At 46.4% G+C, this 17,351-nt stretch overlaps 1 protein-coding gene across 1 annotated transcript in view; it reads left to right on the top strand.

Moving 5' to 3' along the window:
- cdnf (cerebral dopamine neurotrophic factor) overlaps nucleotides 1–14,036 on the top strand; it is a 49,850-nt gene extending 35,814 nt beyond the window's left edge. The window contains exons 5-6 of the mRNA XM_069909886.1: nucleotides 3,720–3,786; nucleotides 13,951–14,036. Coding sequence (XP_069765987.1) covers nucleotides 3,720–3,786; nucleotides 13,951–13,956 — 73 coding nt within the window. The 3' untranslated portion in view covers nucleotides 13,957–14,036. The remainder of the gene's footprint in view (nucleotides 1–3,719; nucleotides 3,787–13,950) is intronic.
- The last annotated feature ends 3,315 nt before the right edge of the window (nucleotides 14,037–17,351 follow it).

Raw genomic sequence — 17,351 nt, forward strand, 5'->3', positions numbered from 1 at the left:
TTTAAAAAAAAGTCCCCTGAATTCCGTCCACTTTGGGAAGCTGGTGCAGGGTTATGGCTGCCCTGTGTTGTTGACTGAATACGATGGGTCTCAATGCTCAAAACATAAACTTGAGGGTCAATGCATCATATTTCCCCTGTGCAGCCTAAACCCATTGGCACGGGCATTGAATTTTCCAAGGCCAGGTAACCCCCTCTCTGATCCGGTTCCACTCTTTCCATCTCAGCTTTACCTACTTCCGACCTCACCTCTCTTTCAACATCCCCCACCTCCCCTCCACCACCTAAAAAAGATGAAAAGAAAACGAAAACAGGTGCTGGTAATTAGAAAAAAAAACAGAACATGCTCAGAAATGTCACCCGGTCCATCAGCATCTATGGGAAGAGAAACCAAGTTCACATTTTTAGATTTCTGATTTCAGACTTATTGTCAGAGAACATACATGATATCACATACAACCCTGAAATTCTTTTTCCTGCGGGCCAGGCAGAATTACCACTAATTGGTGGTGCAAAAACTTAACTGTACACAGTGTAAAACAAGTAAAAAAAACTGTAAACAGATAACAAAATAAAACAAACTGACTGTGCAATACAAGGAGAATAAAAAAAATAAATAAAATGCACAAGTAGGAGCCCTTAAACGAGTCTCTGATGGAGTTTGTTGTTGAGGAGTCTGATGGTGAAGGGGGAGCAGCTGTTCCCGAACCTGGTGGTGCGAGTCTTGTGGCCCCGATACCTCTTTTCTGACGGCAGCAGGGAGAACGGAGCATGTGCTGGGTGGTGAGGGTCTTTGATAATTGCTGCTGCTCTCCGATAATTGCTGCTGCTCTCCGATGGCAGCGCTCCCTGTAGATGTTTCCGATGGTGGGGAGGGTTTTGCCTGTGATGTCCTGGGCTGTGTCCACTACACTCAGGGGTATTGGTGACCCTATACCAGACCACAATGCAGCCGGTCAGCACACTTTCCACCATAAATCTGTAGAAATTTGGTAAGGTTTCTGATGTCATGCCAAACCTCCACAAACTCCTGAGGAAGAAGGGTGCTGATTTCTTTTCTCCATGATGCCATCTGGGAGAGAAGCTTTGCCGTCAGCTACTTTATCAGATTTATACTGACCTCAATGGTGAGGAAACATCCAGAAAAAATGATCAGGGAGAGAATTGGCAGTTGCTTGGGTGAAAGTGGATTCATCAGAAAATGGCCAATGTAGATTTGTTAAATTCAATTCAAGTCTGAGTGTGATGAAGAAGTCATTGGGGGAAATTAGTTGATGTGCCCTCTGTGGACTTCATAATGAGCCTGATAAAATGTGAAGTAGCAGGCTTGTCAGACTAAAACGTAGAATGCACAGGGCCTTCTGTGAATTTTATTTAGTGTCAGTGGAGAGAGATCAGGCATGAAAGGTTGGAGTCACGGAGTGGGACAGCACCAAAACAGGCCCTTCCCACATCAGATCCATGCTGACATTTCTGTCATTCTACTGATAGAGGAAAGTGTACAGTGGAGTTCCCTTAGAATGCCCGAACTCTTTTTTAACTATACTCTTCCCTCTACCCTGCACTGTGTTTAGTGGTGTAGATGGGATGGAGATGTCCATGGATCAGGGGAGGTTGTGAATTGATGGAGGGTTTTGAAACAGTGAATAGTGTTGTCAGAGAGGGCTGTTCCCATTGGCAGAGAGGTCAAGAACCAGGGGAGATGGAACCATAGAACATTACAGCACCAAAAACAGGCCCTTCTACCTTAGTCTGTGCTGAAATATTATACTGCCTCATCCCACTGGCCTGCACCCAGTCCTCTCCATACCTCTCCCATCCATGTACCTGTCCAAACCCTTCTTAAATGTTAACATTGAGCCCACATGAAAGTCTGCAGTCACTGTGGTTGAAGTAAAAACACATGATGCTGGAGAAACTCAGTTGGTCAAACAGTGTCCTTTATGTAGCAAAGTTAAAGTTACAGAACCAACATTTCTGGCTTGAGCCCTTCATCGAGGTGTGAGCAAAATGTTGGCAGGTGTCTGAATAAAAAGGTAAGGGGGGATGTGGTGGGGGAGGAACACAGTAGCAAAACCAGGAGGTAATAGGTAGAGAAGGGAGGGAGGGCACAGCAGCAAACAGGGGAGAAGGGATGTTTCAGTGATGAGAGAGGGAAAGGGGTGGAGAGCTGAGGAAAAGAAGGCAAGGAGAAGGGAAGGGAGGGGGAAAGGAGAGCAGGTTAGTAGAAACCAGAGAAGTCGGTGTTAAGTCCATCTGGCTGGAGAGTGCCCGGATGGAAAATCAGGTGTTGCTCCTCCAATATGTGGGTGGTCTTGATGGGATAGTTCATGAGGCCATGAACAGACATGGGAGTGGGATGCAGAACTGAAATGGTTGGCTACTGGGAGATCTCCCCCTCAATTAAAGGACTTCCCAGCAATTTATTTTATTCCCATTTTCCTGCATTGATTTGGACATCACTACTGATGAATCCCTCCATACCTCTCCCATCCATGTACCTGTCCAAACCCTTCTTAAATGTTAACCTTTAAGAGGAGTTATCTCCTCCTCCACTTCAACATCATGGAGGCAGACGGGTGAATAAAGTGCCTCTAACGTAATATTCTTCCCACATTTATGCAAAGAAGGGCAGACGGTGTGAATAGTGGGAGGGACTAACGATAGTTGTGTGAGGGTGTGAGAGTGAACCTATATGAGAGGGTCGTATCCCAGGGATTAAGGTCAACGTTCACTATTCCAGCTCAGAAACCAGTACCAACAGCGCCGGTACTTTCTTTTGCTGGATTACTTATGCCTAAGCATACCACACATCTGAAACCACAGTACTGCTTTTCCGGTTCTCAACTGTGTCTCAAATCATGTTTAATTCCTGTTCATAAACTCCACTTCTGAGCAGTGGCAAGCTGTAACCTAGATCAGCAATGTGGCTGGTTATGTGACTTCCTTTAAAGTTCTGGCATGACAGTGGTCGCGCTGTGTTCGAGGTACTGAGGTCATGGGATGGGGATGTTCCGCCTCTGACTTTACAAGCAGGATGTTCCAAGTCAGTGTTCAGCAGTGCAGACGCATTGGGGCAGGGTTCTGATAACTCACCCCAAGTGGGGAGATTAGAGGAGCGTCCAAAGGACGGAGAGGGTGGCCAAAGGATTTTTGATGCTGATTCCAGAGTTCAGGACCCAGAATCCGCAATGTCCCACAGGGAAATACTCCTTCTTCACAGAATTTCCGCATGGTTGCATCCAATGTCATGGCAGGGCAGAAACCTCAGGGTTGGGGCTGGGGCAGGGGAGAGGGTAACAGAGGCAGAGAGGGGGTTTATAGGGATACAGAGGCAGGGGGATGTTACAGAAACATGGAGGGTGTTACAGAGGCAGTGATGGGGGTGGTTAGAGGTAGGGAGTGAGTTACAGAGGCAGGGAGCGAGTTACAGAGGCAGGGAGAGGGGTTTACTGAGGCAATGAGGGAGGTTACAGAGGCAGGAAGGGGTTAATGGAAGGAGGATGTTACAGAGGCAGGGAGGGGAGTTAGATTCAATGAGGGGATACAGAGGTGGGGTTAGAGGTAGAGAGTGAGTTGCAGAGACAGGGAAGGGGTAGATCAGAAAGCCATGCATGAACAAAGGTTAAGAGGTGTTGGATATTTCTACTCATTGATTTCTTGATAATCCATCTCGTGTATGACTAATGTTTTCACTCTGTCTTCTTGTGGTTTCTACAGCACTTCCAGGAAGAGGAGTTATCTTTGGCAACAGAAATGTCAGCCACAGTTAATGGGGCCTTATCAGGTACACTGTTAAATGTTGCTGTGGTCTACATTCTTTCAAAGTAGATTCCTGATTTTTGTAACTTGCTATTAGCAATTTGCTTTGCATTCACCCTCTCCCTGGGCTAATCAGAGAGGTGCATTGATTACACATCTGGAATTCTGAAAGTTACCAATCTCTTGATTGTCGGCTTTGTTCAGGAATTTCCAACTCCTGAGTAAAGGACGAGGTTAGACAAGAGGTGACCTTATAGAGGCTTATAAAGTCGTAAAGGGCATGGGTGGGGGAGATAGAGGGTAAGACAAGAGGGCATAAGATTAAGGTGAGAGGAAAACGATTTAGACGGGACCTGAGAAGTAAGACTGTAAAGCCTGCAAAAGGTAGTGGACGCAGCCCAGGAGATCACAGATAAAACCCTCCCCACCATCGAGAACATCTACAGGGAACGCTGCCGTCAGAGAGCAGCAGCAATCATCAGGGATCTACACCACCCAGCACATGCTCTGTTCTCACTGCTACCATCAGGAAAGAGGTATTGGTGCCACAAGACTCGCACCACCAGGTTCAGGAACAGCTGCTCCCCCTCCACCATCAGACTCCCCAACAACAAACTCAATCAGAATTTTTTTGTTCAGCACCAAACCCCGTGTGCGTTTCCTGCCTTAATTGTGCATCACCAGGTGTGCGCTGGCGGCTTGGAAGTTGCTGGAAAACCCCATGTTATTGACTCCAGGTTCAGAAATGTGAGCTCATTTGTGGACATTCTTCTAAAACTACCCTCAGTGAAACGTTCTTCTACTGCCCACCCTGAGATGTCTCCAGAGTAGTGATTTTGTTCACAACATACTGAGGACCTTGGGGAATTTCGCTGCTTTACAATAGCCATCACTGTGACAAGCTGCACACACGGAGGAATCCTGACACGGGACAAGAGAAAGCTGGACTAGGGATCTCCCCTCATCCAGTTCCATCAGATATCTGCCCAAGCACAGGAGACTGCAGAGGCTCAAATCGTCTGCTGGAGTAAGTCAGCGGTCAAGTGGCATCAGTAGGAGAGGGAGAGTAGTTGTTGTTGCAGGGCAGAACCTTCGCATGCCCTCGACTTGTTTGACAGCATGGAAACCGTACCCTTGGCCCAAGTTGTCTCCCTGAGCAAGTCCTCATCTGTCTGCCTTTGGCCTACATCCATCCACATATTTACTACCCTCCAACGTGTCTAAATGTCCTTAAAACATTACAATTATCTCCACCCCTACCACTTCCTCTGGCAGTTCATTCCATACACCCAACATCCTCTTTGTGGAAAAAGGAACCTCTTGGGTCCTTTTTAAATCTCTTCCCTCTTACCTTAGATGACTATCCTCTAGCTTTATACTTCCCTACTCTCGGGAAATGACTGTGACCATTCACTTTATCGATTCCCCTCATGACTTTATGCACCTACAGTAAAAGTCCAAGTATTCAGATGCCAGAAATCCAGACCACCCGAGAATCTGGACTCTGAAACATTTTAAATTTAGCAGGATTTTGTGTGCGTGGGTGTGTAAGGGGCACAGATTCACAGCTGTAACCGTATACAGCAAACGTATTTACAAACCCATAATAATGGATCCTGAAGTAGATAAACTTTGTGGTGTGAAGAGAAGGAAGAATGCATTGAAGCTGAGTAATTAAGAATCTAGAACGTGCTCTAATGGAAACACACGACATCGGAATATGAAAAAGACTACTACAGAAAAGTCCATGGAAACAGTTATTAAATTTGTGGAATGGAACCATCGCTTCAGCCTTCATGACCTCGTGCATGCACACACGGTGCAGAATAATCTTATCACAGAGAAATCGCAAAGTTGTAAACCAGTTAGTGTACAAAAGTTTTTAAAGAAAGTGTCATCAGGGCAGCAGATGTGGTGGGAGCTGCAGGGGACCCGTCAACAAGCCATGCAGCTTTATTCCTCCTTCAATTTTCAAAGTACTGCCCGATAATCTGGAAAATATGGACTGACCCAGTCCCCGAGCAGTCTGGAATTTTGGACTTCTACCATACAAGGTTTCCCCTCAGCCTTCAATGTGCCAGGGTGAAAGAGGAAGGCAAAGAGGCTCCTGTCCCTGCATTTAGAATTGTATCTTCTCTACTGAGAAAATAGGTGCAGGAGGCCATTCAGCCCTTCAAGTCTGTGCCATCATTCAATATGATCATGTAACCTATTCAGACTTGAGTGCTGTGTGTTGAAATTAGGCATTCCTCCATTCTTGACAGAAAAAAACATGCATTGATGTGGAAATACAGCATGGAGCAGTGAGCTGCTTTCCTGATAGTCATCAAGGGTATCTGCCAGGACATCAATACCTCTGAAAGGTGTCAGAGGCTCAACTGATTGTATCGATGGAGAGGACGTCACAAATGAGCCTGATCCTTTTCTTAACACGAGTGAAAGAAGAAAGTCCGCAGATGCTATGATTGTAGTAAAAAGACACCGAAAATCCACACTGATACCTTTTGTTAACACATCAGTCTTTTCAGAGAGCAGGAATGGATGAGGAAGAAAGGCAGGACCGGATTAAGGTCAACTGATGCCCTAAGCACAGCCCAATAATGGTTTCCCCCTCGACCCTTCCTTGTCTAACTGACTAGACATTAAAACTCACTTGGTACTGAATGTGAAATAATAGATTAAAAATTCAGTTTTCTTCCAGGCCCCACAACTATATTAAACATAACCTAATATATATATGTTCCCCCACCTCCCCACACATTTATTGTGGGATCCCTTTTTTTGTGAGGCCCTAGTTCAGCTGCACCATGATAAAGGGAAAGGGTAAAAAAAATGGGGAGAAAGGGAGGGAAAGGAGTGGGTGGAGGAGAGTGGTGGTCAGCTGAACCAGCTGTGGGGCCAGGTAATGAAATCTCACTGGTTTCCGATCCTATGCTCACTTTAACCCCACCGTGTTCTGTTTCCTGCTCCCTTTAAACTCACCTGGTTCACTGGAGATTTTCATTCTCTTGCTGTGCAACTTCTTTAAAAAAAAAAGGTGAATTGACTGTGTGTTGGAGTTTCAGCAAGAATAACATCCTCTAGTCCAGAAAGTCTGACACCATCAAAATCTCCGGAGTGGCAGATTCTCAGTTTTACTGTAAACTTCTCCAGACTTCCAATAATTAATGAGGTACTGCCACATGAGACCAGACTGTCTCTGAAATAACATTTAAGGACCCACTGGGTATGAATTTCAATTTGTTCTTGGACTGGATTGTGTGATCAGTCTTGAATCTACAGGTTAAATGTACAGAATATGGAAAGATATTGGGGATTTTCTCTTTGAATGATGAAATGAGACTTCACTTTCCTTCTTTCTTCAGGGTGTGACCTTTGAGGCTATTTCTATGCCCTGCAAAGGTTCTTCATTTAATACTTTGCAGACTATCTGATCCCTGTGGACTGAACAATTTCATTGTTAAAGTGTGTAACGATTGCTCTGTTTAGTTGTGAATTACTTTCAACCTGCTGCTGGCCCCTCTGCTCCTGTGCTGCTTGAGATTAAATAATCCGAGGGCTCCTGGTTATTGAGCTGTTGGTGTTATGGTTAATGGAGAGAAGACAGCGAATATCTCTGATGAATGGCTCATCAGTGTATTGATCACATGTGGTGGCAATTGATAAATTGGAAGTACTGGCTTCTGACTGAGGTATTAAGGTGTTCTGTTCTCTCAGATGGGCATGGGAATCTCCCTCAGCATCATTTCAAAGAACAGGATAGACCAAATCATGGACTCGAATAGCACAGTAACGTGCTCTTCAGCCCAACTCATCCATGCTGTCTCCATGAGTGAGTCCTGTTGGACTACATTCTGCCCACGTCTCTCTCGATCTTTCTTATCCATGTACTTGTCAAAATGTCTTTTTATAATTGTCCCTGTTTCTTCCAGCAGCTTGTTTCACATGCCCTCCATCCTCTGTGTGAAGAAGGAGCCCCTCAGGACTCTGAAATATTTTCCCTCTCACCTTAAATCCGTGCCCTCTAGTTTTAGACTCCCGTATGCTGGGAAAAAGACTGTGACTATTTACCCTGTTGATGCTGATCTCCATTGTACAAGCCTCAATCCTCCCACGCTCCAAGGAGAACTGTCCTGGCCAATCCTCCTCTTCGTTCGAGCCTTCCAGTTCCAGTAATGCGCAAGTTTCTCCCGTGATTTCCTGTGACCTGGCCAATGTTTATGAATAAGCTAAAGAGATTACATCAGATAACCAGGCTCATTATACATCACCCAATCCAAAATTGCTGATCCCCTGCTGGTGAGCCTCACTGGTCTGTTGCTGTGGACTTCTGCCCTGTAGGGTTATCTGCTAGGCTTCTCCTTCTCAGGGTCAGGGTGTTCTCCTGCTCTTTAAAAATGGACATTTCTATTTTTTTTCCCCATTTAACTATGTCTGGATACCTTCTAATCATCTTCCAAATTTAAACCACCATCTGTGTCAAAAAATTTCACACCTCCCTTTAAAGCAATGTCCAAAAACAGTTGAATCCTCTGCCACGGGGCAAAGATTGTGACTGTCTACCTGCTTCTTAGGGCGGGAGTAGCAAACCCCAGAGGACATCTGTACAAAGTGAAAGGAGGGAAGTTTAGGGGAGTCACCAGGGGTACGTTTTTTTACACAGAGTTGTGGGTGCCTGGAACTCTTGTCAGGGGTGGTGGTGGAGGCTGGAACATTAGGGGCATTTAAGAGGCTCTTAGACAGGCCCATGGATGGAAAAGAAATAGAGGGTTACGAGGCAGGGAGGGTTTAGTTTTTTTCGTTGGTGTATATGGGTTGGCACAACATCGTGGGCAGAAGGGCCTGTACTGTAAAGTAAAGTTTATTGTCATCGGATTGTACAAGTACAACCCGATGAAACTGCGTTCTCTGGTCTTCAGTGCAAAACACACAGACACACAACCAGACACAACACTTATACAAACAGTGCATACGCAGGACAAGTATTTTATCCATACAAATAAATATTGCTTTGTGACTATGAGAGTCTCGGAGGGTGAGTGTGAGCAGCTCCTTTGGTCGTTCAGCGTTCTCACTGCCTGTGTGAAGAAGCTGTTCTTCAGCCTGGTGGTGCTGGCTCTGATCCTCCTGGATCTCTTCCCTAACGGGAGCAGCTGAAAGATGCTGTGTGCAGGGTGGAAGGGGTCCTCAATGATATTGCACGTCAATCGATGCTACTTATGGTCTTGCGTGCTTTTAATAAAGTCTCTGTGCAGGATATAAGCCCATCAGAGATTTTCTAGAGAAGGTGAGAATTGAAAATAAAGCAAATGGACAAGTATTGTGCATTATGAAGTGATCTTACATTTGTAAAGTGATTATATTCATGTACGTGAGAGCCACACTCATGCTGCTGGGGCATGCTGGTGAGTTCTGTTATTTCAGCAACTTAAAAATCTCAGTTGCCAGCTGAACAAGTGATTAAACTCAGGGTCCTCTTTCCGAGGGAAATGAGTACAATCCCGGGGAGTCTCTCAAAGAGTCGGCCGGAACGGTTAGTGTAGTGGTTAGCGTGACGTTATTGTAGTGCCAGTGACATGGGTGAATCCCACACTGTCTGTAAAGAGTTTGTACGCTCTTCCTCTGACTGCATGAGTTTCCTTTAAAAATTTTAGACATACTGCACGGTAACAGGTCCTTTCGGCCCATGAGCCCATGCCACCCAATTACATCCAATTGACCTACAACCCCCAGTACATTTTGAACGGTGGAAAGAAGCCGGATCCCCCAGAGGAAACGCACACAGACATGGGGAGAACGTACAAACTCCTTACAGACAGCACCAGATTTGAACCCCAGTCCCAGTCTCTGGTACTGTGACAGTGTTGCACTAACCATTACCTCCGGACATTTCAGTTTCCTCCCACCCTTCAAATTGTACCAAGGTCGTAGGTCAATTGGGTGGCACGAGCTCATGGGCCAGAAGGGCCTGTTACCACGCAGTATGTCTAAATTTAAATTTAAAAGCAGTGGTGTCTTCCCCAATGTTCAAGAGCTAATAGTTCATCAGTATCACTAAAAGATCCTTGCTCATCAATGTCTGCATGAATGGTGTTTGCATTCAAAGAGCATTTAATTGGTTGTGATGTGTTTTGGGTTATCCAAAAGGAAATGTGGAGACCCAAGCCCTACTTTACATATCTTGTAACACAGATGACATTTTCAATGAATTGAACTGGATGAATTGATTGGAATTGAACTGTTTATTAGCACATGAACCAAGAAACAGTTGAAAAGCTCTGTTGTGCGTGCTATCCAGGCAAGTCAACTGGACAGTGCAATAATAAAACAAAAGGGCAGGGTGTGGTGTTGTGGAAAGTCCGAGTGCAGGAGACAGTGTTACAGAGACAAAGTGTGTCGAAGAGATCAAAGTATTCTTTGTTAAAACAGGGCAAGGGTATCATCTTTTACCAAGGAGAGTTTCATTTAAGAGTCTCACCACAGCAGGAAAGAAACTGTTGAATCTGGACGTTCGAGTTTTCAAGCTCACATACATTCTGCCCTACTGGAGGAGGGAGATAGTGATATTTTGGATTAGTAATTCCATTAGCATTTTTATGGTTAGGCGACACGGCTGATGTGGTGGTTTGCACAACGCCGTTACAGCGCCAGCGATCAGGACCAGGGTTCCAATCCCACGCTGACTGTAAAGAGTTTGTACATTCTCCCTCTGAATGCGTGGATTTTCCCCGGGAGCTCCGGTTTCCTCCCACCCTTGTAGGTTAATTGGATATAAATTGGGTGGGATTGACTCATGGGCCAGAAGGGCCTGTTCCCTTGCTGTATTTCTAAATTTAAAAAAAATTAAAATTTCCTAGTCCTTGGCTTGTTCTCAACCTTGGATGTGTCATTAATCTTCACTGTTGCAGGGCAAGATCCCTGAGCTGCAGGAACTTGTTCAGAGTTTCCTGTTGATTGGAACAGTGCTGCGGGTCTAACCTTGGCTGAGCAGAGATCTGCCACAGGTTGCACGGAATGTGAGAGGTGGGGGGTCACACTGAGAATGAGCAGAGGGCTGGTTGTTTCCTTTCAGACAGAAGGAAACATTGAAACCTCCTTTGTGGCAGGAAGTCCAAACACATGCAAATTCTCCTGTGTTTTGTTGTGGAATCTTGGAGGAATTCAACCTTCTGCTTTGTTCCTGCAATCACAGATAAAGTTGATATTATGTAAATAGAAATTTTAAAATGCTACTGATACACCCGGCAACAGGGCTCACTGGCAACATCTAGATGCATTTTCATTGTGACTCATTTCCAGCAAAAAGCAACACTATATCTGGTCCTAGGTTGTAAAATGGATGTAAAGTGTACTGGCAGTCTGCATGTAACCTAATGAAGGAAATGAGCCCACTGGTACATCTTCCAGGCAACTCTCCAGTGCAAATAATGTGCTCTACTTTGATCAAGAGATCTCAGGCCTATTGGAAGTAGTTGCTTCGAGAAATTAGTTAATTTTATCTTTCAAAACTTGGACTGTTTCAGTGATCCCTCCTTCCTTGAATGATTTTCTGAATGGGTTCCCCAGTGTTGGTCCATCTCTGAGCAAGAATTAAGACATCAGTATGGGTTATGCCTTTCTTTTAATTCACCATCTGATGTGGCCTTCACAGGCCAAGGACACAATGTATCTCAGATGTTAGGGACCCCACAATCTTCTCTCCCCGGCCCCCACCTTCTCCACCTGCCCAGCTCAAGCCCAAAATGTTAGTTATGTACCTTTACCTTTGCAATATAAAGTCCACTGTGTGACCTGCTGAGTTTTCCAGCGTCGTGTTTTTCCCTCAAACACGGTGTCTGCAGATTCTCGTGTTTTGCTTCAGCACTAACACATCCCCCCACTGTTTCCATCCATCCATCCCACCAACCTCCCTTTCTGCCTCCTGGATCCATCTGCCCTTGTTCACCCTGTTTTTCTACCCTCTGTCTGGTTTCACCCATCACTCTCCTGCTTCCTAACTCCCCACCCTTGCTCAGCCCTCCTAAGTCCACCCAACGCCTACTGACCCCCTTGGCTTCCCCTCTTTCATTCTACCCTCTCCTTTCTCCGTATCAAAGCAGGGCTTTGACCCAAAGCGGGTGTCTATTTCCCTCCATGTCTGACCTGCTGAATTCCTCCAACAAATTGTTTCTTGCTTATTTGATGGAGATCATTTCAATGACACCCACAGGACGATGAGACCAGAGGCACATCAGCCAGACCGGGAAAGGTTGGCAGATTGCCTTCCCTACAAACATATTTAAAACTCTTTGGATTTTACAGCGTCAGTAGTTTCTTGTCCCATTATTGAGACTTGCTTTTAATTCCAGATCACATGAATTCCTTGACTATTGTGAAGGTTTTGAACTCCTGTCTCCAGATTATTTGATTTCAGGTTTATTGTCAGAGTACATACATGACATCAGAGATTATTTTTCCTGTGGGCCAGCAGAATTACCCACTAATTGGTAGTGCATAAGATACTGTCCACAAAGTACACATGTGAACAAATAAGAAATTAAACGAACTGACTGTGCATGCAGAATTTTTAAAAAAAATCAATAAAGATTAAAAGGAACGGTCTTTAAATGAGTCCCTGATGGAGTTTGTCGTTGAGGAGTCTGATGGTGGAGGGGGAGCAGCTGTTCCTGAACCTGGTGGTGCGAGTCTTGTGGCACCGAGGCCTCTTTCCTGATGGCAGCAGCGAGAACAGAGCGTGTGCTGGGTGGGGTGGATCCTTGATGATTGCTACTGCTCTCTCATGGCAGCGTTCCTCGTAGATGTTCTTGATGGTGGGGAGGGTTTTATTCATGATGTCCTGAGCTGTGTCTAAGGCTCTGCCTTGCTGTTAAGATGATAAGGAGGCAGTTTCCTCAGGAAGCAGATTTCCCATATGAATGAAAAAAGACTTTGCGAAAGATTGTTACTGGCAGTGTCTTTGAGCAGAAACAGTCCTTCTTCCCCTTTCTACGGAAGCTCCTGGGTGTTGCCACCATTTTGTGGTCTTGCTTTACATTTCCTGCCAAAGAGAGGTCTGAGCACGCATCTCTCAGTACCATGAAGTAGTTAATTCAAATCCCACTCCAGCAACGTGGACAAGGCCCAGACTGATTCTTCTGTGCAATGCCTAAAAAATTCTGCCTCTTCAAGAGCCCTGCCTTTTGGGAAAGAGCTTCAGATAAAACCCAAATGACTTTCCTCAGACAGACATAAAATGTTCGGTGGCCATATTCTAAAGAGGAGGAGGAGGAGGAGAGTTATCTCTGATGAACTTCAACAAACCAAGATGGACAACATGGTTAGTGTGGTGCTAATTCAGCACCAGAAAACCAGGCTGGAATCCGCCACTGTCTGTAAGGTGTCTGGTATGTTCTCCCTGTCTCTGCATAGGTTTCCTCTCACGTTCCGAAGACATACAGGGTTAATAGTATAATTGGTCACATGGATGTGACCAATTGGGCGGCATGGGCTTGTGGGCCAGAAGGTCCTGTTACCTGTTGTGAGAATGAAAAACTTGGTGATTACTTTCCACCCAACTCAATTGTACAGTTACAGCCTAAAACTTAGAAATAAAAACTGCTGAGCTCATCCAACACATTCCACATAAGTGGATTTAAATGAATTCTTCTCTACCGTATACAATCTAAATAGAATGAAAATAAAGCATCAGTTAGAATTAAAAAAAAGGGCAAGGCAGCAGCTAAGAGCTGATGGGATGAGGAAACTGATTGGAACATGAGAGGAGTGGTGGCAGCCAGGATCAACTAAATACGAAATGCAAGCTCATTAATAATTAGGATAATTATTGTAAGGATTTCAATTATTGTAAGGATGCTATATGTCCAAATTTAAACATCTTAGAAAAATAAGTAGAAGGCCACCGTCGAAGCTGCTCTGCCACGCATGGCTGATCTGGCATGGACACACCCGCTTACCCACTGATTCCCTATAATCCTTTTCTTTTTCCCCTGTTCTTCAAAAATCTTTATGTCTTAAATATATTAAATGTGATAGCCCCCACTGCTTCCTTGGTGGAGAATTCCACAGAGCCACTACTCTCTGGAGTCAGAATTCCCAGATCACTAAGAGCAGGGTTCCTGGCCGCACGAGGGGCAATACCTATTGAGAGCCTGTTGAAATCAGTTTGTTCATTGAACTTCCTTTGTTGCAGCAATGACTCCACTTTGAAAATTACTTAAATGGTTGTGAAGCAAGTTAGACCTTCCCTAAAACCCCTGCAGAAATAGAAGACACAAAAGTTCTGGAGGAACTCAGCAAGTCACACAGCATCCAGAAATGCAAGACCCAATTTTCTTCAAGCTTTGTATTGAAATGTACAATTACACAATGTAAACAATTCAGATGGAATTGTTAACAAGTTAACAAGCCTCTGGAATTTTTTCTGTCCTGAGTGTTGGTGCCTCCCCACCAGACAGTGATGCAACCAGCCACACTGCTCTCCACGGTCCACCTGTTGACATTTTCAAGAGTCTTTAGTGACCTGTGTTTGCTATCTAAAACAAATTTGAATGGGTTTTCACTTTTACGAAAATAGCCTTCAATAGTAGTTAATGGGTCTTCATGCCATTTCAGCTTATGAAAGGCTTCATAGGAACATTCTTAATTTTGTAAAGCCAGGTATACCTGTAATATTGTAGTTAGTTTGTTTTACTTTTTTTCAACTGCAGTAAATAATTTTAGTACATATATACATTATACAGTGTGAATGACAAGAAATTTATGATGATTATGTGGCGGCATGCCATTAAACAGGCGAACTGGCCCCGCTCGTCATGCATGCGGCGGGGCAGCCAGCCAAAATGGTGCAATTGGGGGTTTTCTCCCGACCTCAGCACCATGCTCAGAAGCTCACACTTGGTGACCCACGTGACGCCCTGGTGATGTCGGGGCCCCTCAGCGCGGTTCTCAGTCAGGTCCGGGCTTGGAGTATAAGACCAGCCAAGCAGCCTGCAATAAATCAGTTTTGCTCACTGAACTCAACCTGTCTGGTTGTGCGATCCTTCAGTTAGCAGTGGAGCCACCGCTACAATTGGTGACCCCGACAGGTTCAAACGTCTTTGAACCCAACATGAATGACCCTTCGATCAACGCAATAGCCATCAAGCTTCCTGACTTCTGGGTTCAGGAACCGGAGACCTGGTTCAGCCATGCAGAGGCTCAGTTTCACCTCCGCCAGATTTCATCGGATTTGACCAAGTTCTACCATGTGGTCGCCTCCCTGGACCAAGCCACCGCCAAACGGGTGCTGCACCTCGTTCATCACCCACCCGCGGAAGATAAGTATAGGACCATCAAGCGGGTGCTCACCGGCTCCCTCATCCTCTCCAGGCGCCAGCGGTCCGCTCGGATGCTGTGGGGACAGGAACGCCAATCGAGTTGATGGACGAGATGCTCACATTCATGGGCAATCACACCAACTGCTCACTCTTTGAGCACATCTTCCTTGGCCATCTGCCCGAAGACATTTGGCCATTGCTGTCTCAAGAGAGCTTCATTGACCCTAGGAAGGTCGCTCAAAAGGCTCAGGAGCTATGGCTCCAATGATTCCCGGAGAGCTCAGCAGTTCAGCGGGTTACAAGTCACGAGAATGACTGTGATAGTCTTGATTCTATCACCAATGTGTATATGTACATATGTACAGATGGTCGTGTAGGATGACTGTGATTGGCTGAGAGTGTAGCCACACCTACTGGCAGGTCTTAAAGGATTGCTCATAGCCAGACTAGGTCATTCTGGACTGGTCGACCTACTTGTGATATGCTCCAGTCTTTTAGTTAATAAAAGCCTTGGTTTGGATCAATGAGTCTTTGGTTCTTGGGACGTGCATTACAATGACCACGCCAAGCCCTCCTCTAGCGCTGCGGTGGAACTCCCGGCCCCTGCAGTGACCCCTCTACTTCTACCACCAACGCTGGGGAGCAAAGGCTCGGAAGTGTCGTCAGCCCTGCACGTTCCAGGGGAACGAGCAGGCCGGCCGCTGTTAATGGCTGCGGTGGCTGGCCAACAACACAGCCTTCTCTACCTGCGGGATTCAGTCAGCGGCCGACGCTTCCTCGTCGACACTGAGGCCCAGAACAGTGTTATTCCGGCCACAGCCATCGAGTCCCAGAACCAACCTCAAGGACCTCCCCTCCATGCAGCCAATTCGACGGAGATCCGAACGTATGGAGACAAGACCGTCCACTTCCAGATCGGCCAGCGGAAGTTCTTGTGGATGTTCACCATTTCGTCCCTCCCAACCGCCATCCTGGGTGTCAACTTCCTTCTCGCCCACAGACTCCTGGTTGACATTCGAGGTAGGCGACTGGTAGATGCCCGTACCTTCCAATCCGTTCGCCTCAACACCTCCCGCACTGAGCAGCCACAGATGGCCACGGTCAGCACACCCAAGGACGAATTTCAGCCTATCCTGGATGAATTCCCATCCCTCCTCAAGCCGTAGTTCTCCGCCGCCTCACCATGCCATGGGGTGTTCCATTACATCCCCACCCAAGGCCCGCCGGTCCACACCAAGGCACGTCGACTCCCGCCGGATAAGCTCCAGATAGCGAAGGAAGAGTTCTCGAATCTGCAGGAGCTGGGGATCATTCAACGTTCCGACAGTCCTTGGACCTCACCACTCCACCTGTCTCGAAAGCCTCCGGCAGCTGGCGCCCCTGCAGAGATCATCGACACCTTAACGCAACAGTACCTGACCGTTACCCGATCCCTTACAACCAGGACTTTACGGCCAACCTGCATGGCGCGAGAGTATTCTCCAAGGTCGACCTGGTGTGCAGGTATCACCAAATCCCGGTGCACCCCGAGGACATACCCAAAACGGCCATCATCACCCCCTTCAGCTTGTTAGAGTTCACTGCCCAGACCTTCCAGTGCCTCATGGACACAAGTGGGCAGGGATTTGAATTTCGTATTCATTTACCTGGATGACATCCTTGTCACCAGCAGAGACCGGGCACAACACAAGCCTTACCTGCGCACCCTCTTCTACCGACTGGCCGACTTCGGTCTAACAATTAATCCGGCCAAATGCCAGTTCGGGAAAGAGTCCATGCAGTTCCTGGGCCATACCATCTCAGCCAAAGGAGCTACACCTGCCGCTTCGAAGGTCACTGCAGTCAGGGAGTTCCCACGCCTTGACAACCTCAAGGGGCTACAGCACTTCACGGGTATGGTCAATTTCTATAACTGCTTCATTCCAGGCACTGCGTGCATCATGCAGCCGCTCTTCGCCCTCATCACGGCCAAAGACAAGACACTCGCCTGGACTCCAGAGGCCAGCAAGGCATTAGAAGCCTAGAAAGATGCCCTCGCGAAGGCTACCTTGCTTGACCACCCACGCACCGACCTGCATATGGCGCTCTCTATTGATGCCTCTGTCACAGCCATTGGCGCCGTCCTGAAGCAACAGGTGAACGGACAGTGGAAACCACTAGCAATCTTTAGCCGACTTCTTCGCCCGCCAGAGTGCAAGTATAGTGCTTTAGATCGTGAGTTGCTGGGCACGTACCTGGCGGTGCATCATTTCCGCTATTTCTTGGAGGAGAAGCC

Source organism: Narcine bancroftii, chromosome 13 (genome assembly GCF_036971445.1).
Source record: "Narcine bancroftii isolate sNarBan1 chromosome 13, sNarBan1.hap1, whole genome shotgun sequence".
Lineage (NCBI taxonomy): Eukaryota > Metazoa > Chordata > Chondrichthyes > Torpediniformes > Narcinidae > Narcine > Narcine bancroftii.